Source organism: Schistocerca gregaria, chromosome X (assembly GCF_023897955.1).
Source record: "Schistocerca gregaria isolate iqSchGreg1 chromosome X, iqSchGreg1.2, whole genome shotgun sequence".
Lineage (NCBI taxonomy): Eukaryota > Metazoa > Arthropoda > Insecta > Orthoptera > Acrididae > Schistocerca > Schistocerca gregaria.
Genome location: NC_064931.1, coordinates 695,053,916 through 695,074,605, shown reverse-complemented (window position 1 = coordinate 695,074,605; position 20,690 = coordinate 695,053,916). Strand labels below are relative to the sequence as shown.

The 20,690-nt window shown below is 44.6% G+C and overlaps 1 protein-coding gene across 1 annotated transcript in view; it reads right to left on the bottom strand.

Moving 5' to 3' along the window:
• The window catches only part of LOC126298483 (sodium-dependent transporter bedraggled), a 673,679-nt gene that overhangs the window by 295,961 nt on the left and 357,028 nt on the right, over window positions 1-20,690 (bottom strand). Inside the window, exon 5 of the mRNA XM_049989817.1 lies at window positions 3,535-3,636. Coding sequence (XP_049845774.1) covers window positions 3,535-3,636 — 102 coding nt within the window. The remainder of the gene's footprint in view (window positions 1-3,534; window positions 3,637-20,690) is intronic.

The window sequence follows — 20,690 nt, the reverse complement described above, 5'->3', positions numbered from 1 at the left end:
CATTAACTCATTTGTGAAGTTCAAATGGCTCTGAGCACTATGGGACTTAACGTCTGAGGTCATCATTCCCCTAGAACTTAGAACTACTTAAACCTAACTAACCTAAGTACATCACACACATCCATGCCCGAGGCAGAATTCGAACCTGCGACCGCAGCGGTAGCGCCCACACGAATTTATATCACGGCCGTACTGTTGTTAACCCACTCATCTTCCCTGTCTCGTTAATTCCAGCTTCAAAATCATGACTCTTGGAAAACATCTCGCCTCGCCTCAGATGCTATATATGCAACAACACTCAGCCAATTATTTTTGCACCGTGAGACAACTTCCAGAAAAATGAGATTAACAGAATATCATGACTACTTGGTGTTAACAAGTCACTTTCCGAAATTGATTCCCGATTTATTTGTAAAACACAGACATCAGATTTTGGTAGAACATTGTACTAGAACATCTCTGTCTTCAGAGCCAATAGAATTCCCCGGAATGCCAATTGTTAGTGTGATATAATCTCGGGTTGACAGCGGAATCGATGCGTTGTTCTCCAGCAACGTTTCAACAAGTTTCTTACTTGATATCTTCAGGCGAAGTTCACGTCTCGTCCGGATCTTTATAGCCGCTGGACCCCTTGGGCTTCTCTGCATTCTAGGCGCCGATCGGGCCAATCAAGCGTGAGCGGAATCGGCGCTTCGGCGCATGGTGTGTGTGTTGTGTGTGTGTGTGTGGGGGGGGGGGGGGGGGGGGGCGCAGGCGCCGAGTCCTGGCGTCTCGTCTCGGTGTGACCTGTTTATTGTATACGCCGCCACCGACCTGACTCCATCGGTGCGCTCTCGTCTTATGCTTGATAATGTTGTGCTCCACGAGGTGCTGAGATGGAAGCCACTATCCCGGTTGACCAGGTTATCACTGACCCATATCTCCACTGCCTCTTTAATAATAGAGTCCCAGAAACCTTTCGCTCTCCACAGTCTCTTGGTTTCTTGAAGATGAAACGTGTGTTCTTCACTGAGGATGTACTCCGCTACCGCGGATTTTTCTTTTTGTCCGAGGCGAACGCTTCTCATATGTTCAGAGATGCGTTGGGTTATGCACCTCAGTGTCTGTCCAATACATTGTTTCCCACATTCACAGGAAATGTTATAGACAACCGGTGTTCTTAGATCCAAGTTGTCCTTCATTGGACCCAGCATATTCCTGATTTTTGCTGGAGGATGGAAGATGGTTTTTATCTTGTTCTTCTCCAGTATCCTGGCAACCTTGGACGTGGACGGGAGGAACGCCAGACATTTGTTGTTGTCTTTTTCCTGAAGGTCCTCCTCCTCCTCCGGGGATAAACTGTCCTTGTCGCGTATGTCATGAGCTCTACGGACAAGGGTGGTGAGCACGGATTTCCGTTGTGCTGGGTGTTGGCAGCTGTTGGCGTTGAGGTACAGGTCTGTGTGTGTTTCCTTTCGGCAGACCATCGCAGTGTGTCGTCTGTTTTCTTCTTTATTAGGATATCGAGGAAGGGTAGGCACCCATTTTCTCCCTCCCTCATCACCGGACTCGATGACAGTCCGTGAATTAGTGCAGTGCAGTGGACCCGACACTTCGCCTGAAGATGGCAAGTAAGAAACTTGCTGAAACGTTGCTGGAGAACAACGCATTGACTCCGACTGTCAACCGGAGAAGATTTTATCATCAAGATTCTCCTAGAAAGCCGGCATTTTCAAATTGTTAGGGTATCTGCGACAGGTGTCGCAGATCTGCTAGGGTTATTTTAGTTAGTTTAGTTTTAGTTAGTCATTTTAGTTTCGTCAGTATGTACTGTACTTCCTCGATTCACCGCCAGTTAGCCCAATTGAGGGAAGGTAACGTTGACTTCGGTGCTTGTGTTGACATGCGACCCATTGCTCTACAGTACTAGCATCATGCACATCAGTACGTAGCACCAACAGGTTAGTGTTCATCACGAACGTGGTTTTGCAGTCAGTGCTGTGTTTAGAAATGCGGAGTTGGCAGATGCCCATTTGATGTATGGATTAGCACGGGGCAATAGCCGTGGCGCGGTACGTTTGTATCGAGACAGATTTCAAGAACGAAGGTGTCTCGACAGGAAGACGTTCGAAGAAATGGATCGGCGTCTTAGGGAGCACGTAACATTCCAGCCTATGACTCGCGACTGGGGAAGACCTAGAACGACGAGGACACCTGCAATGGACGAGGCAATTCTTCGAGCAGTTGACGATAACCCTAATGTCAGCGTCAGAGAAGTTGCTACTGTACAAAGTAACGTTGACCACGTCACTGTATGGAGAGTGCTACGGGAGAACCAGATGTTTCCGTACCATGTACAGCGTGTGCAGGCACTATCAGCAGCTGATTGGCCTCCGCGGGTACACTTCTGCGAGTGATTCATCCAACAATGTGTCAGTCCTCATTTCAGTGCAAATGTTCCCTTTACGGATGAGGCTTCATTCCAACGTGATCAAATTGTAAATTTTCACAATCAACATGTGTGGGCTGACGAGAATCCGCACGCAATTGTGCAATCACGTCGTCAACACAGATTTTCTGTGAACGTTTGGGCAGGCATTGTTGGTGATGTCTTGATGGGGCCCCATGTTCTTCCACCTACGCTCAATGGAGCACGTTATCATGATTTCATACGGGATACTCTACCTGTGCTGCTAGAACATGTGCCTTTACAAGTACGACACAACATGTGGTTCATGCACGATGGAGCGAGCTCCAGCACATTTCAGTCGAAGTGTTCGTACGCTTCTCAACAACAGATTCGGTGACCGATGGATTGGTAGAGGCGGACCAATTCCATGGCCTCCTCGCTCTCCTGACCTCAAACCTCTTGACTTTCATTTATGGGGGCATTTGAAAGCTCTTGTCTACGAAACCGCGGTACCAAATGTAGAGACTCTTCGTGCTCGTATTGTGGGCGGCTGTGATACAATACGCAATTCTCCAGGGCTGCATCAGCGCATCAGGGATTCCATGCGACGGAGGGTGGATGCATGTATCCTCGCTAACGGAGGACATTTTGAAGATTTCCTGGTACTTTCTGTTGCTGTGTGTTTCCATTCCATGATTAATGTGATTTGAAGATAAGTAATGAAATGAGCTCTAACATGGAAAGTAAGCGTTTCCGGACACATGTTCACATAACATATTTTCTTTCTTTGTGTGTGAGGAATGTTTCGTGAAAGTTTGGCCGTACCTTTTTGTAACACCCTGTATATTTATTCCTTCTGTTTTTATGAGATTTCCTTCTGACAGCGCGTGCACGGACTTGTTTTGCTTCGATTGACTCTTTCTTTATGTGACTACTTTTTGGGTACTCGAGTGACGTACTACTGACTTTGAACGTCTACATTACTCGAATTATTGGTCGTACTGACACAATTCGATAATACGAGCGTTTGCAGTCTCGCTAGCTGTACCTTAACCTCCCTGTCGCATCGCACCTTCCCTGCGGCTGCCTCCACTACGGCCCTTCCCTGCACTCTACCTGCAAAGTCTCAAATTTTAGATACTGACCGTGTGGCGGTGGGGCGCGGTTGCGCGCAAAGGATCTCGCCGCTGCAGCCCATCGGCCGGTACTGCGATGGAGTGCGGCCGCTGGCTGCGACTACTGCTGCCCTGCAACACGCAAAAAACATGTAATGCTGCAACACGCTTAAGTACTTCGATCCAGCACTTTACATACGAAAACTGAAACTAAATCACTTACACATTTAATAAACTTGATTGTAGCAGTGTGGCGTGACACGGTGGTCATGCTGAAACAACCTATTTTAGGTTACACCGGTTCTTTTCGCGTCCATCTTAACCTAACGTTTAAAACCGCTCGAAATACCCGCCGCAACGATAAACGCCTTTGTTTTGACGGTGCCCATTCCAAATGCTGTATCGTGTCTGTGACACTCTGCCCCCTATTTCGCGATAATACACGTGCTGCTCTTCGTTGAACTTTCTCGATCTATTCCGTTAATCCTTTCTGGTAAAGATCCCAGACCGCGCAGCAGTACTCCAAAAGAGGACAGAAAAGCTTAGTGTAGGCAGTATGTTTTGTAGATCTGTTGCATCTTCTAAGTGTTCAACCAATAAATTGCACTCTTTGGTTTGTTTCTGCTCCACAACATTTTGTATGCGTTCTTTCCTATTTAAATTGTTCGTAATTGTAATTACTAGGTAGTTAGTTGAATTTGCGGCCTTTGTATTTGATTGTTTTATCTTGTAACCAGAGTTTAACAGATTCCTTTTAGCACTGATGTGGATGACCTCACATTTTTCGTTATTTAGGCTCAATTGCCAATTTTCGCACCATTCAGATATCTTTTCTAAATCGTTTTTCGTTTTGATCTTCTGATGAGTTTACTAGATGATAAACGACAGCATCATCTGCAAACAACCTTAGACGGCTGCTCAGATTGCCTCCTAAATCGTTTATATAGATAAGAAACAAAGCAGAGAGCTATAACACAACCTTGGGGAACGCCAGAAGTCACTTCTGTTTTACTCGATGACTACCGTCAACTACTATTAACTGTGATCTCTCTGACAGGAAATCACGAATCCAGTCACATAGCTGAGACTATATTCCATAAGCACGCAATTTCACTACAAGCCGCTTGTGTGATATAGTGTCAAAAACCTTCCGGAAATCCAGAAGTACGGAATAGATCTGAAATCCCTTGTCAATAGCACTCAACACTTCATGTGAATAAAGAGCTAGTTGTGTTTAACAGGAACGATGTTTTCAAAATCCGTGTTGACTGTATGTCAATGACCCATTCGCTTCGAGGTAATTCATAATGTCAGAACACAATATATGTTCAAAAATCCTGCAGCATATCGACGTTAATGATACGGCCCTTAATTTAGTGGATCACTCCTACTACCTTTCTTGAATATTGGTTTGACCTGTGCAAGTTTCCGGTCTTCGGGTACGGATCTTTCGTCGAGCGAGTGGTTGTATATGGTTGTTAAGTATGGAGCTACTGCATCAGCATTCTCTGAAAGGAATCTAACTGGTATACAGTCTGGACCAGAAGACTTGCTTTTATTAAGTGATTTAAGTTGCTTCACTACTCCGAGGATATATACTTCTAACTTACTCATGTTAGCACCTGTTCTTGATTCGAATTTTGGAATATCGTCTTCTATGGTGAAGGACTTTCGGAAGGACGTGTTTAGTAACGCTGTTTTCGCAGCACTGTTGCCGATCGTATAGCCATTGCGCAGAGAAGGCATTAACTGTGCCTTGCCACTAGCATAATTTACATACGACCATAACCTCTTTGGATTTTCTATCAGGCATCTCGCATTGATGTTCGCGCTAAATTTCGAGCTTCTGTAAAAGATCGCCAATCTTGGAGACATGACGACATATACACTTAGAAATAACAAAAAATGATTATACAGACGTCATATTCGGTGTAGAGAAAACGTTGGTCTTGAACGTAATGTGTAGATGTAAGAGAGGGTATGAATGCTTTAATAGTGGGAAGACGGCACAGGAGAGAGAGAGAGAGAGAGAGAGAGAGAGAGAGAGAGAGAGAGAGAGAGAGCAGTCAGGATGATTACTGCTCGTATTTCGTTGTCAAGTCTTTGCAAGTTGATTCCCAGCACTGCTGATTTTTGAGTATCATTCGATAGCTCTATCTGCCAGCCCACAATCTCCTTTCGCCATTCTCTGATTAACATTTTACCGTATTTACTAAATCTAGTTATCGATTTCACTGTTTTCTTTTTTATCCTTGTTTATCCATGTTTACATCTCGCATCCCGGCACAGGTTCAGTCCAGTAATATGGAGTTGGTGAGGCCTGAGTGACGCAATCTGGGCGTGGACGACAGTGTGAGTTTCTGGTGCTGTTGTAGCTACCCTAATTAGTCTTTATAGTGGAGATGAGAGGGAGCAGAGTCCCTCCTCGGTTGCTTAGGTTTGTATTAGCGACTGTTGACAAAGAGATGGTTTTGGCAGGAATGGTCTGCTGAAGTGGAACTTTGTTAATCTTCTTTGAGCAGATTTTTTCTGAACACGTTGACATGTGAGGTGTCCGACCATCTACCCCTTGTTATACATACAGAATCATATAGATTCAGCCAGAAACCTTTCTCGGGATGCTACTCGTATCACAAATGAGCTACAGTTTCTATCAGAGATAGGTGCTCTTACTGTCACACGTTCTGTGAACTACTGATTCTCTGGCCACATGCCTTACCTAATCACTCATTGGTCCTTGGCTTTACTCATGGGAGATAAGTATTTCACTGAGACTTGTTCCTATTATTAGCTGCATCCTCAACAACAGCTATTTGTGACAGAGACCACCTGTTTCTTATCGACACTATTCCTACGAAAAGTGCTACTTACCTAACATTTGTAAATGTGTCCATAAGAGTTTCACTGTCTTCTCGTAGTCGAAGTTTCAAAACTTTCACCAGTAGCTGCTGCTAGGCGCATCTGCCAAATGGCGTCTTGTACTATCTGGATACTGGATACTTGGGACTGATTCTCCTACTGCTCGTGGCTGATCCTTTATACAGTTCTTAATTGCCCTCCATTCTGATCTACTTGCACACGACCATCTTCATTATCTTACTAGAACATTCCATCTGCACGTGATTGCCTTAATTTTTGTTTAACATTCAAAATTCAGCTCGATCCTGGCCTAGTTTGGCGAGGTGACACGTATTAGTCCCATACAGTCCCCTTACTCACCTGCGAGAGAGAGAGCTCGTTGCCAAGTGTGTCTAAACGCATTATCTTTTACTATTATCCTGCTTACCTTTCCATCTCGTCATTACGCGGGCTGTCTGGAATTCAGAATCCTGCTCCATCCTTTTTTCTTCTTTATGATATGATATATAACTAAAATATTCCAAAGTCACAATAAAATATAGAGAAAAATTATGCCTTTCTGATGGGTAAAGGAGGAAATGTGTGTTCCTCGGACTTGGACCGCTACGTTTTAAAGTCTTTGTATATGTAGTGTCAAGGTCGTTCTGCAGTTTTGTTTACTGGAACGTATTATAGTTACATGCTGATCATGTGATCGTGTCTTCTTTTTATGGTGACTCCTAAAATTAGAATACATAACTGTTATTTTTTCAGCTGAATATGTACGTGTTGTGGAAGATTGTAATTGTTATGGATTATTCGTCAATGGTACGATACAATACGATGCCTTGATACTCTGCTTAAAAAAGGCAATCAGGACGTATAACGCATGATAAAAATATATTCTGTATACTAATACCCTTCTTTATTGTAATGAAGAAAATAGATTACACAGAAAAAGCGATACTGACAGTTGTTTTGTAGACTATCAATTGATGGAATTCAATGTCGCTCGGCTGGATGACCGAAATCAATTCGTCAGTTACTTCCTACAGAACTAAGACTGGGAAACATGTTTTATTACACATTCCCAGCTATGCCTATCAGAAACATACCCTTCCCAGATGTGTTACATTTCCAGTACGCACCGCTAATGTCAGTGTAGTATTGTAAATAAGTACCTAATTTTACTCATCGATCTATAATTATTTATTATATCCATAATACGTTTGATTTTCTGTGGTGTCAGCCAAAGAACGGGGTGCCAGGACGAGGTTGGTACCTTACGACAAAACCATAAACAAACATGGTCAGTGTAACACGCCCATAAGAGTCTCCATGTAACACCGCACCGGCATGCTCGCTCACATGTGAGCGCACTGCTGCTCAGGCCCGGCTTCAGTTATTGCCAAGGCCGCCAGCACCATTGCTGTACCAGGTCAGCAGTGCGATAGTTGTATTAGACATAACTTTGGTATAAATGTATATCGTCAATAGTGCTCTGTACAAAGAGATTAGTACCTTGTTCTGTATCAAGCGATACGTTCATGTTCAACGACAGTAACAAATGCTGATGACATTCCTGGGGACATGAATTGTTACAAATATTTCATATTGTTCAAATGGTAACAAAGCGATCTAACATTTTGTGTTTTGTAGTATCACCTCGGCCTCCTGCAGTAGTAAAGCTAAGAACCCACCACTGCCCCTAGGAATGTTATTTCGTGTAGTATAACATTTTCGTATGACGAAAAAATATGGGATTTGCTCGTCAGTCTGACACACTTAATAAATGTCAACTATAATTATCGTTATAACTATACTGTAGAGCTTTCGTAGAAGCCTACTTCGTCAGTCCAGTATATGTATAATTCCGAAAAAACATTAGACATACGCCTGCACACAGATTCATCGTGTTTCTCAATGCTTGTATGAACTCTGTGTCGCTTATTGCTTATAAGAGGATCACAGAGTCATGATGTCTCTTCCCGAAAAATTTAGAACACCCACATACTCTGTTTGGTACCTTTTACCACTCACAAAAGTGGAGCTAGAGAGGAAATGTCTGTCCGTGCAAGTCCTAGTTTCTCTTATCTTAATCGAAATTTATGTTGTCCAATTTAAGTTCACATAATACTTGCATGTTGTCTCAACCTACTGGTAACAGGTCCGGCATTACGGTTCTGGTTTTGGGTGAAGTCTTCTGCTTAGTAAGGGGTGAGTTACTGCATTTCTGCAAGCAACAAAAGATTCACTACTGTTACGTGTGGATAAGAAGCAGTATGTGGACCTGTTTTGTGATACTTGAGTCATAATTTACCACTGCTTACGTAACCAAAACGCACATTTAATGGTCCCATCACAATGGTAAACATGACAAGTTAGTGCATATTTGCTTTAGCAAATTTCTTCTTAGTAGAATCAAGTTAATAAATTCTCGGTGTGCAGGTAAGCTCCTTTACCGTTAGCAGCATGTCATTACTGGAATTATTCTCGGTATTTAGAGAGACGTATAATGAGATAATTTTTAGAATGTTCCAGGGATACCTGCATGTGCTGGCTGCAGAGCGCTTTCGACGGGTGACACACATTGCCCGTGTTATCAACAGACTTCTTGTGATGCAGGCAGGATGTGGGCCCTCCAAAGGTTCTGTTTCATTTTACCGGCTGCTGAGGGGCCTCTGCACTTTGCAATGGAAATTCTCTAGTGGGAGGAAGGATTTTCTTGACCGTTAATAGTAGCGACACGAACAGAGTGTGACTCTCTGTGAAGGAAGATTTCCGTGGTTACTTGGAGTCAGTCAGCTGATGTTACTCTCCCACGGGCTAGCGCTCGCAAATGTTCAAAGTACAGACGTGTTGCGCTTCTCAGACCATGGCAGCGTTCACTCGAGGCAGTTGCGCGAATCTAGAAGAAATGTTAGTGTTTCTATAATTCACAGGTTTGTGCAAACTGTTCTAGCAGCTGTCGTTGACCATGTATTGTTCTTAAATTAATTCCTGTTCGTGATAGGTTAATTGTATTTAAAGATCTGTCTTTGGCAAGTCCACTCATCGACAGTCTCTGCAACACTTTAAGGTCACATTTGCTGTCGTACACCGAGAGAGGTGCCATGACGTATTAGTTATGTGACTGGATTTGTGATTTCCTGTCAGAGAGGTCACAGTTCGTATTAATTGACGGAAAGTCATCGAGTAAAACAGAAGTGATTTCTGGCTTTCCCCAAGGTAGTGTTATAGGCACTTTGTTTGATGTTTCTTATCTATATATTTGGGAGACAATCTGAGCAGCCGTCTTCGGTTGTTTGCAGATGACGCTGTCGTTTATCGACTAATAAAGTCATCAGAATATCAAAACAAACTCCAAAATGATTTAGAAAAGATATCTGAATGGTACAAAAAGTGGCAGTTGACCCTAAATAACGAAAAGTGTGAGGTCATCCACATGAGTGCTAGTTAAACTTCTCTTACACGATAAATCAGTCTAATCTAAAAGCTGTAAATTCAACTAAATACCTAGGTATTACAATTAGGAACAACTTAAATTGGAAGGAACACATGGAAAATGTTGTGGGGAAGGCTAACCAGAGACTGCGTTTTATTGGCAGGACACTTAGGAAATGTAATAGACCTACTAAGGAGACTGCCTACACTACGCTTGCCCGTCCTCTTTTAGACTACTGCTGCGCGGTGTGGGATCCTTACCAGATAGGACTGACGGAGTACATCGAAGAAGTTCAAAACAGGCAGCACGTTCTGTATTATCGCGAAATATGGGAGAGAGTGCCACAGAAGATTTGGGCTGGAAATCATTAAAAGAAAGGCGTTTTTCTTTACGACGGAATCTTCCCACGAAATTCCAATCAGCAACTTTCTCCTCCGAATGCGAAAATTTTTGTTGACACCGACCTACATAGGGAGGAACGATCACCACGATTAAATAAGGGAAATCAGAGTTCGTACGGAAAGATATAAATGTTCACCCTTTCCGCGCGCTATACGAGACTGGGATAATAGAGAATTGTGAAGGTGGTTCGATGAACCCTCTGCCAGACACTTAAATGTGATTTGCAGAGTATCGATGTAGATATAGACGTCTGTGGGTCGATGACTTCGTATATGAAAATATTTTTGCTGCGCTGCGAACACTGCACAGACTCATTTGGGTGGCGGGGACATGTATATATACTCATACTCCTTATCTACTTAAGTCTTACAATGATATTGCACACTCATATCGCTAGTATTACATGTCTTTTTATCCTGCCTGGGAGCACTGACAGATTCACAGATTGTCAGTGTGCTTGCAGCATAGTATTTTCTATTTTTCCTTATATGTCCTGTGTGGTCAACATGTAAGGGGAAATACTGCAGTTGGGTCACTTCTACCTATGTTTAGAGGAAACAGCAGACTAACATTACCCATGTGATGGACACAGAATGATTCTTAACACTCCTACTCAGCTTCTTCTTTGGGTCTTCTACCAATGTCACTCACTCTCTAATAATAATAATAATAATAATAATAATAATAATAATAATAATAACGCATTAGTTTGTATCTCTTTATATGGCTCTTTATTCTGTCTGGGAGCTGTGGATGACGCCAGCTGTCGCTGGTGTTTCATGATAATCCACTCCGAACGGTGAGGAGAACAAGAAAGATGTTGTCTCCACACATGAGCTAGTTTTAAAAGCAGGGTAGTGATTGTTCCAAAGAGAAAGACGGGAGTCGAGTAGAGTGCTGACGTTTAAACTGCTACCAACGTTTATTTAGAAAGTCGCCTACAGCTTTCATCTGGTGAACATTTTGCTGTCGTGGGGTGCCTGCCACCTCCCTGAATGTCCGGTTCTTGTAGCAGTGCTTTTTGCGCCAGCCACTAGAATTGAGACGACTGCGCATACATTGTGCAAATTTCTTGGTTGTTGCTGGGGTGGTGGCAGTGTGTTAACGACCATTACTCCAAGCATAGGTGTTTTCAATTGTGGCTGTACTCAGCACGTTAATGTTAGAGGGGTACGCTATCCTGCAGGTGACACACTTTTCGCTGGTGTGACTGAAAAAAACTGGTCAGCTCTCTCTCTTTCTAGGAGCATATTTTGCAGCACTGTGCTAACTCTTATAGACATACTGCCTTCGGTTGGAAGCGACAGAATTTTGCTGTGACATCATTATTTTTATGAATATGCTAACGATCTCATTTTAACACACGCTAGAAATATTCATCACTTGGATTTGCAGCTCCTTGTGTTTACCGTGTTTGCAGTTAAAATTGTAGGATGTAAGGTCGACCAGTTATGCAAAACATGGCGAGCAAGTGAACACTGACTGGGCTGGGACACACAGCAACCACAATTACACTGTGTTCTGGTGAAGTGCAAAGTGCTTTTACGACCTTATTTGTGAAAATACGTGTTATATTTACATGGGCGTCACGACACCTCACCATGATGCTGAGAATAAAAGGGCGTGCCACACGGAAACGTAAGTAAAAACGAATATACAGGTAGGCGTGAAATATCGCGACAAACTAAATTACGTTTAGATGATAGGTTAACTCCCAACAAAATTTCTCAACAACATCGTTTGGTTGCAGATGACAAGCTACCTGTAATAAATAATACATAAGTGGTCCTGAAAAATCATGCACAGCAAGTGTAAAGGTGTTAATAAAAAGAAACAAATTGTTGTTTGAACTAAATATCCGCATTATTTTGTAATCATTTAGTAAAAATGTTCACAGTACAGAGTAAATAAAACGGAAACCCACTCTGATGGCCCAGTGGTGCTGAAGCATATTTGGGAACTTGGAAAAACGTTGTTTTGCATAACTGGCGGACCTTACATCCTACAATTTACACACTAGAACTGTACGGATGACTTAGCAAGAGGTTATATAACGAGTTGTGATGTATCTACTAGATGTTCCTACCAGGCTAACCTCACTGAGGTGACGGATCACACAATTCACCTACATGCGTGGACAAACTAAAATTTTGCAAAACATCTGATAGGTCACAAGTCTCAAATTTGGAAACAATTCATACACGCGTTTAGTGGTGCTACGCTTATATACCCACGGTATCGTTGTTTGGAAGCCTAAGAATTTTGCTACTACTCACACAATCTAGTTATGTAGTGCTGACTTAGCAGGGATTTATCTATCGCTGTACCGTTAGTACAGCTGCAGCGCTTACAAAATTTGCTATGACAACGTCATTATTTCTATCAGTATGTTCGTTTGTAGCTCATTCACTATGATATCACACACACACACACACACACACACACACACACACACACACACACACACACTGGCTCTGTTTGGTAAGCTCACTCACTTGAAACGTGGATCGGTCCTTAAATGTCACCAGAGTAAGTAATCCATCACGGATATTTCAACTCTAACTAGTAATTTAGTGGTGGCTTTGCAGTGATAAATCGTTTGGGCACGTTCTGCGTTGTGATTGGTTGAGCGCATCATGAAGCCGGTGCGTCGGAAGCAGTGAGATAGAACTCGCATAATTGGATAAAAATTTTAAAAATACATAATCTTTGAAATACGAAAATAATGTGGAAAATATGGAAAAATCTGTGAACATATGGAAACGAGGAAAAATTTTGAAAAATACGCAAAATTACGATAAGTACGGAAGAATAAGAGTACTTACATATCTGCCTTAGTGTGGTCTGAGGTCGTGCCTCAAAAGACGATATTACGAAATATTAAATTGTTATTAACAAATAGACTGCAAGTGACATGGCTTAACGTAATTTATTCTCAATAAACAGACACAGCCTGATACCCTCCGTATGGTGGCCAGCCCCACAGTGATGCCACCTGCTCTAGTGCCCCAGTCGTAAAAGCTGATGATGGAGTGTGGGTACTTCAGTCTCACTGGTTAAGGGGAAGAGGGTGGACGGAGAGAGAGCGTGGAGGGCAAGAGTTCCCGTGGATGAACTTGCAAACCTCTGCAACTTTTGCATGATGAGTTGAGGCACTTCTTTTGTTTCCTCTCACTAATGTCTACGGGCAACTTTTCATAAAGGAAGAAACTGTTCGTTGTGCAGAAGACTGTAATAAATATACAATCTTTTGTTCGCTGGTAACATCACTACCTGACCACTAGATGTCACAGAGGCGGTCCCACCAGTGTAAATTGAGGCGGAAAGTATTATTTTGTCAACAGAGAAGCGACAACAACACAGTGGCTCTGTTTGGCAAGCTCACTCACTTGGAACGTGGATCGGTCCTTAAATGGCACCAGAGTAAGTAATCCATCACGGTGGAGAACAATGTTAAACAAGTTCGTAGAGTAGCGGCAAGTTGTGTGCCTTGTTGGGCGGATTTATTTTTAAAATTTTAACTGGAAGCGGTAGTTGGTAATCCTTCGTAATCAGCAAAGTTACTTTTTAAATACGGAAAACTCTGAGAATCGAAAGTGTGTTCCCATGTGATGACGTGGAATATTATTTAGTTCTTTTCCGTTTTTCCGGGCGACTGTTGCCTTTTTATGAAGGAGCAGTTGCTCGATAAGAAGAAGAATTTTGTATCAGAACGAGGAGCCTTTACCTAACTGGAGAAAGTGTTCACCGAACGAAGCAGAATTGACAGGGTTTAGTTGAAACAAATAAATTCCATTTGTCTCTTTGGAAATTTCAGTGTGGTGTTTTGACGTGACTTTCGGCCCATTGATGTTCAAAAGCATTCCTGTTTTGTTGGCGAGATTAACGCCAGCAGTGTTAGGAGCCAGCTTAAGCAGGTGTATGAACTTTGAGCGGCTTACATATTCCAGTTCAGTGGTCGGACCTCGGAAACTTCCGGAGAGCATGTCGCTACATGACTTTTAATTATTCCCTTTGAAGTAGCGAGAAGCGAGACTGGAGACCCTCATACGTGTAGTAGTGTAGATGATCTATCCATTAAATCAGCGGAGCAGTACTTGGCCCATCCCTTAGCGTGCGTGCGTGTATGTCAACTCGCACACCATTTGAAGTTGGACTTCTGAAAATAATCGTCAGTTACATCAAGAGTTTCTGTATTATGCAAAAACTAGAGCGTGATGTGCAATTAATGCAGTATGAATTTCTGGACTCATCTTTTTCCAAGGAAACATAATTTCTGATAGGTATGTCGACAATATATTGCAACCTTTTCCTTCATGCAGCTACATACAAGGAGAAGCTATTTTTGCAGGATAATGTAAGATGACACGCTGCCAATGCATCTACGACAGTATTACAGGAATATTTCTCATTATTAAGCTCTTCGTAATACTGTCACACAAGCAAGCTGTCATTTTTTCGTAGCAAATAACCATAGGTCTGACGAGATAATACTCGGTGTCTGTTAAGAGCCGTTCACACGTACATGGGCGCTCTCACCAACGCCGTCTATTGCTAAGACTTGACTTAGAACAGCCCTGCCTCTTAATTCTCGGCATCGAGGATGAACCGCTTAGTGTACGGCCCTTGGAGCCGAACCATTACACTCAGTGCCAAATCGTACCCGTCTTATTACATTCAATGTAATTTCCAGAGATTAATTCGGGGGCTTCAATACCAGGAGAAAGTTATTGCAAGGGCCCTTATGAATCGTGAAAGAACAATATCTTCTGAATTTCTCAGATGCTGCATTTGTGAATGAGACAAATTTTTTGATTGGCTCTCCGTTTGGAGATTGTGCTATGTCTCCAGCCACCTCGTCGGTGGCGGGACGTCAAACGCTAATCTTCCTTATTTTAGTTCCTGCAAAAATTGTTTTTGTGGATTACAGAAAATTGGGGAGGGGAGAAAAGAAACGGTACGCTGGATCGCGTAAGCATCCTATTTTCCTTTCCCTTTGTCCCATTTACAGAGAAAACAACAATTCTGAATGTTTCTGAAGATAGGTGGTGTGAGATCATTGCTTCATGAGGTTCTACCTATGTACGTTGCCTTGATTTGACTTAACGTTACCGGATCTTATATTTATGCGAACAACTGAAGAAAAGGCCTATGGTTATAACTCGTCAGACGTTCCCGACGATCTGTTGACATCGTGAGGTGTCGTGTACTCTGTCGGATGTTGTCGAAATATCATTTCGGCCCCAAATTCCTCGTAACCACGATGCGATGATTTAAGAAGATAATTTTGCTTACTAATGAAAATGCTCGTGAAATAAATGTAACGTACGAGTCCTGTTTGCAAAATTGCCGTATTGTCCATTTTTGAATTTTGCTTGAGTACCTGCACTTGCTACTTCCAAGTTACAAAAGATAAATATATGGGATTTTATGTCTTTCCAGCGTTTCCGATGGTCTTGATGAACAAGAAGCCGTAATTTGATGTCGGCTGACTTGATTCAACCCTCAGATTGCGTTGTATTGAATTTAGGTAAGGACTTATGGAACCAGATTGCTGAGTTCATCGGTGTATTGATTTTTCCTCGAGACATTCTTGTCCCGTCGTCAGATGTGTGTGAAAACTCAAGTACATCAGTCGAATATTACATACAAGGGTTGTAACTATAATAGTGACAGCACTGCCGTAGAGACGCAACGTAACGGAATCAAATAATGTTGTTGTTAGTTTACATACATCTACCTTACCGCAGCGCACTACTCTCTTCCCCCACACGCGCATGAGAGCAGTTACGGGAAGAACAAAGTTTCCTGTAGCATACAATACAATCTGCTAGTATTTTCACGATCCTTTCGAAATAAGTAAATGGACTTAAATAAAAATTGAATTTATCGGAGAATATTCAGCACGAGAGAATCACCAAGATATCCAAGAGCCTTGTGGGGGATCTACACTATCTTACAGAACAGTGAGAAAGTGGGGGGGGGGGGGGGGGGAAGCTTTGAACGAGCCAAAATGCGGCAGATATTCTTCAGCCAGGTCGTCTCCGTATTATTGAAGATGAAGTGTCTGCTCTTATCGGCGAGCAACGTCAGACGTTTCGTGAGCTGACTCGAGGGACAGGATTACCGCATACGACTGTCCTTCACGTGCTGAAGGAATGCCTGTGCATGAGAAAAATTGCATCACGACGAGTTCCGCAAGATTTCAGGGAAATGCACAAATGGCTACGATACTACGCTGTTCACACCCACTTTAGACCGCTGTGAACGCGAAGGAGAGACTTTCCTATGCCGTATCATTCCGCTGGATGAGACATGGGCCAAATAGCACAAGCCACACCTGAAACGAACATCAGGCAAATGGCATCATCACGGGCCAACAGAACAGCCGAAAGTTCGTCAGGATCCCACCTGCGTGAAAGCTATGACAATTCTCGTGTACGGCTATGATAGTGTTATTCTAACGCACATCGTCAATGCGCCGTATCTTTGGTTTTGGAACACAACTAGTGGCCAGGCTTGAGATAAGAGCGGCGACGCTTTCTATGGAAATCAGCCATTATTTTGCAATACAGCGCAAGCTGTGGCAAATTTGTTCCATAGATGGGGCCGGCAAGTGCTTTACCACCCACCACACTCTCAAGAATCAAGCCCTTGTGACTGCAAATGATTCCAAAGATGAAGTTGTAACCAGTTAGCTTTGCGCCCCTATGGCACTGTACATGGCCACACTGCCTGGGCGCAATTCCAAACGTACCTCGTTCTTAACGGTGTACGGCAGATCACCATCGACCTCCATCGCCATGTGCCATCTTACCTACAAATTAGCGGGTGCCGCGCGGTTGTCATATACGACGGCCAACCCAAGACCTGTTCCGGGTGCGGCAAAGAAGGCCACCTCAGATCTGACTGTCTTCAGCAACGAATCACCCAATTGCCAGCCGCTCCCGTGGCACCTCCGGCTCCGACGGCGGTTTTACCGATCACCTACGCATCGGCGCTCTCTTCTCCTCCCACCGGCCGCCGGCCGTCGGTCCACGTACCGGTGACCCTTCCAGCTGCTATGGATACCGCCGGGGCCGACACGTTGCGCTCAAAGCCTGACGCTACTCAGGCGCCACTACCAACAGCGACGACATCCGACACCCACCCGCCTGAACATATGGCTCTGGTTCAAATGGCTCTGAGCACTATGCGACTCAACTGCTGTGGTCATAAGTCTCCTAGAACTTAGAACTACTTAAACCTAACTAACCTAAGGACATCACACACATCCATGCCCGAGGCAGGATTCGAACCTGCGACCGTAGCAGTCGCGCGGTTCCGGACTGAGCGCCTAGAACCGCTAGACCACCGCGGCCGGCGTCTGAACATATGGACGCCCCTTCATTTGCCGTTCCTTCGACGACCTTCCTCTCGGAGCGACGCTGCTCCCTTCCGTCTTCCGATACGGAGGGACGAACCCGCAAACAACGTTCACCTAAGAGGCGGAAGAGGAGGCGCCGTACGATCTCGGAACGAGACAAATCACCTCCCCCTGATGCTCCAGAGGCCGTCCGACCCGACGAGGCCTCGGAGAATCTACAAGACGATACGAATGACGACCACATGACGCCGACTGTGGCTTTGTCCAGGCCTACTCTACTGGCTCGCTCAGGTGCTCCTGAACCAATGGACTCCACCGTTGCGACTGCCGCCAAGACGTCCTCCGCCCCTACGACCGAAGTGGAACGTACGACCATCACAACGGCAGCGCCTTCAATGGTGTGGAGTGAGGACGTCGATGAGGACCCGGACCACACGCTGGGGACAGAGTTACCCCAGACGGAAGCATCGTTACGCCGCTGATAGCGCCGTCAGGTGTTGTACGGCACGACTCGCCGTTGCCTCGCCCCTCTTCATCCTCCGCCGGTGGAGTTACCCTCCACGGCGGGGTACGGCTCCAAACCTACCGAATAGCGACGTTCAACACTAACACCATTAGCTCACCAGTGAAACTTCAACTGCTGAGAGACATGACGTCGATATCGAACTACTACAAGAAGTACACTTGGCCACACTTCCAGACGTCGCGGGATATAACACTTATCCTTCTCCTGGTGACCACCTGGGACGCGGCGTAGCCATCTACGCCAGAGAAGGCATTCCAGTGGCTGATATCACATACCTTCCATCTGCCAGAGGCATGGCCGTAACCGTCATTGGGACGCGTATCGTCAACATTTACGCTCCGTCAGGCTCCACCCGCAGACGCGACAGGGCACTCTTCTATTCAGAAGAAATCGCTCCTTTGTTTCTTGGACGCTGCGACCATTACTTGCTTGGGGGTGATTTTAATTGCGTCTTGCACCCTAAAGATCAAGTGCCCCACTACAACACCTGTCAAGAACTGCATCTTGTTGTCCGGGATCTGTTGCTCCGCAACACTTGGGAAGTTCGGCACGGCGACGCGCCTGGACATACTTACCAGACGAGTCACTCCGCGAGCCGCCTTGATAGAATTTACCTGCCGTTTAAGGTGCAGAACTTTGGGCCCTGGCCTTTTCGGACCACTGTGCCTACATTTGCAACATTCTCTTCCCCAAGCAAGTGGTCTGGCGTAGTCGTGCACCGTGGAAGCTAAACACCTCCCATCTTCATGATCCCGTATGTCTTCAACGTGTTATCGAGACATGGGCCACCTGTGAACGTCGCTTACCTAAATACTGCACGACCTTGACCTGGTGGCTGGAATGTGCCAAACCTGCCATTCGACGTACTTTGATTCAGTATGGAAAGGAAGTTGCTACGTGGCGCCGGCACACTACGCCGTTCTCCGCGACCTGGACGCCCAACCGCCCATCCCCGACACCCAGAGGGAACGCAGCAGGATTAAGGCGCAAATTGTAACTTTGACACACTGTAGACTGCAGGGGTCCATGGTGCGAACCCGATGTCAAGATTCGGCGGAACAAGAACATGCGACCATGCATCATGTCGCCTCCGATAGGAAACATCGACGACAACAACTCATCATCGAGATCACCACCTGTCGCGGCCAGCAAGTCACTTGCCAGGCCGAAATCGTCAGTGCCTTTGTCGACTCTTACCGCACAATGTACCAGGAGGAGACTATCAACAACCCCGCTCAGGAGTCTGTGTTACCACAAGTAACTCGCACCCTCACCAGCAACGAAGCGGACGAGCTGATGGAGCCCATTCCGTGTGATGAAATCCACGACGCAATCTAAAAGGGTGCTCTGAATAAGTCACCTGGTGTCGATGTATTGCCGATAGAATTTTATCGCGCTTTCTTCACACTAATGGCTTCACGGTGTACAACTATGTTTCGTGAACTGCTGACGATGGGGATCGCGGTACCGCCGTTCTTCGTCATGGGAATTATTATACCCATCCACAAAACGACACCAGGTGTGACGACAGCACATTACCGTCCCATGAATCTGCTTAACGCAGACTGTAAAATTTTTACACGCCTACTGGCAACGCGATGCCGCAAGATCCTGCCCAGCATTCTATCCCCGGAACAGACAACTCCGGGCGGCTCAGTTAATATACAAACGGCCACAGGAGAATGTCGCGATTTAATTGCACTGGCAGCGGCGTGCAGACTCCGCGCCGCAGTGGTTGCCATTGATTTTCACAGCGCATTCGACAAAGAGCGGCATCTTTTTCTGTTCTCAGTGATGAACCGCATGGGTTTTCCACCAGCCTTTATCGACGTGATCTGGCGCCTGTACGGCACAGTGGTTAGCACACTGGGCTCACATTCGGGAGGACGATAATTAAAATTCCCGTCCGGCCATCCTGATTTAAGTTTCCCGTGATTTCCCTAAATCGCTTGTGACAAATGCCGGGATGATTTCTTTGAAAGGATACAGCCGATTTACTTCCCATTATTCCCTCCTACTCAGGAGGATGTCGTTATCAGGAGAAAGAAAACTGGCGTTCTACGGATCGGAGCGTGGAATGTCAGATCCCTTAATCGGGCAGGTAGGTTAGAAAATTTAAAAAGGGAAATGGATAGGTTAAAGTTAGATATAGTGGGAATTAGTGAAGTTCGGTGGCAGGAGGAACAAGACTTCTGGTCAGGTGACTACAGGGTTATAAACACAAAATCAAATAGGGGTAATGCAGGAGTAGGTTTAATTATGAATAGGAAAATAGGAATGCGGGTAAGCTACTACAAACAGCATAGTGAACGCATTATTGTGGCCAAGATAGATACGAAGCCCACACCTACTACAGTAGTACAAGTTTATATGCCAACTAGCTCTGCAGATGATGAAGAAATTGAAGAAATGTACGATGAAATAAAAGAAATTATTCAGATAGTGAAGGGAGACGAAAATTTAATAGTAATGGGTGACTGGAATTCGATTGTAGGAAAAGGGAGAGAAGGGAACATAGTAGGTGAATATGGATTGGGGCTAAGAAATGAAAGAGGAAGCCGCCTAGTAGAATTTTGCACAGAGCACAACTTAATCATAGCTAACACTTG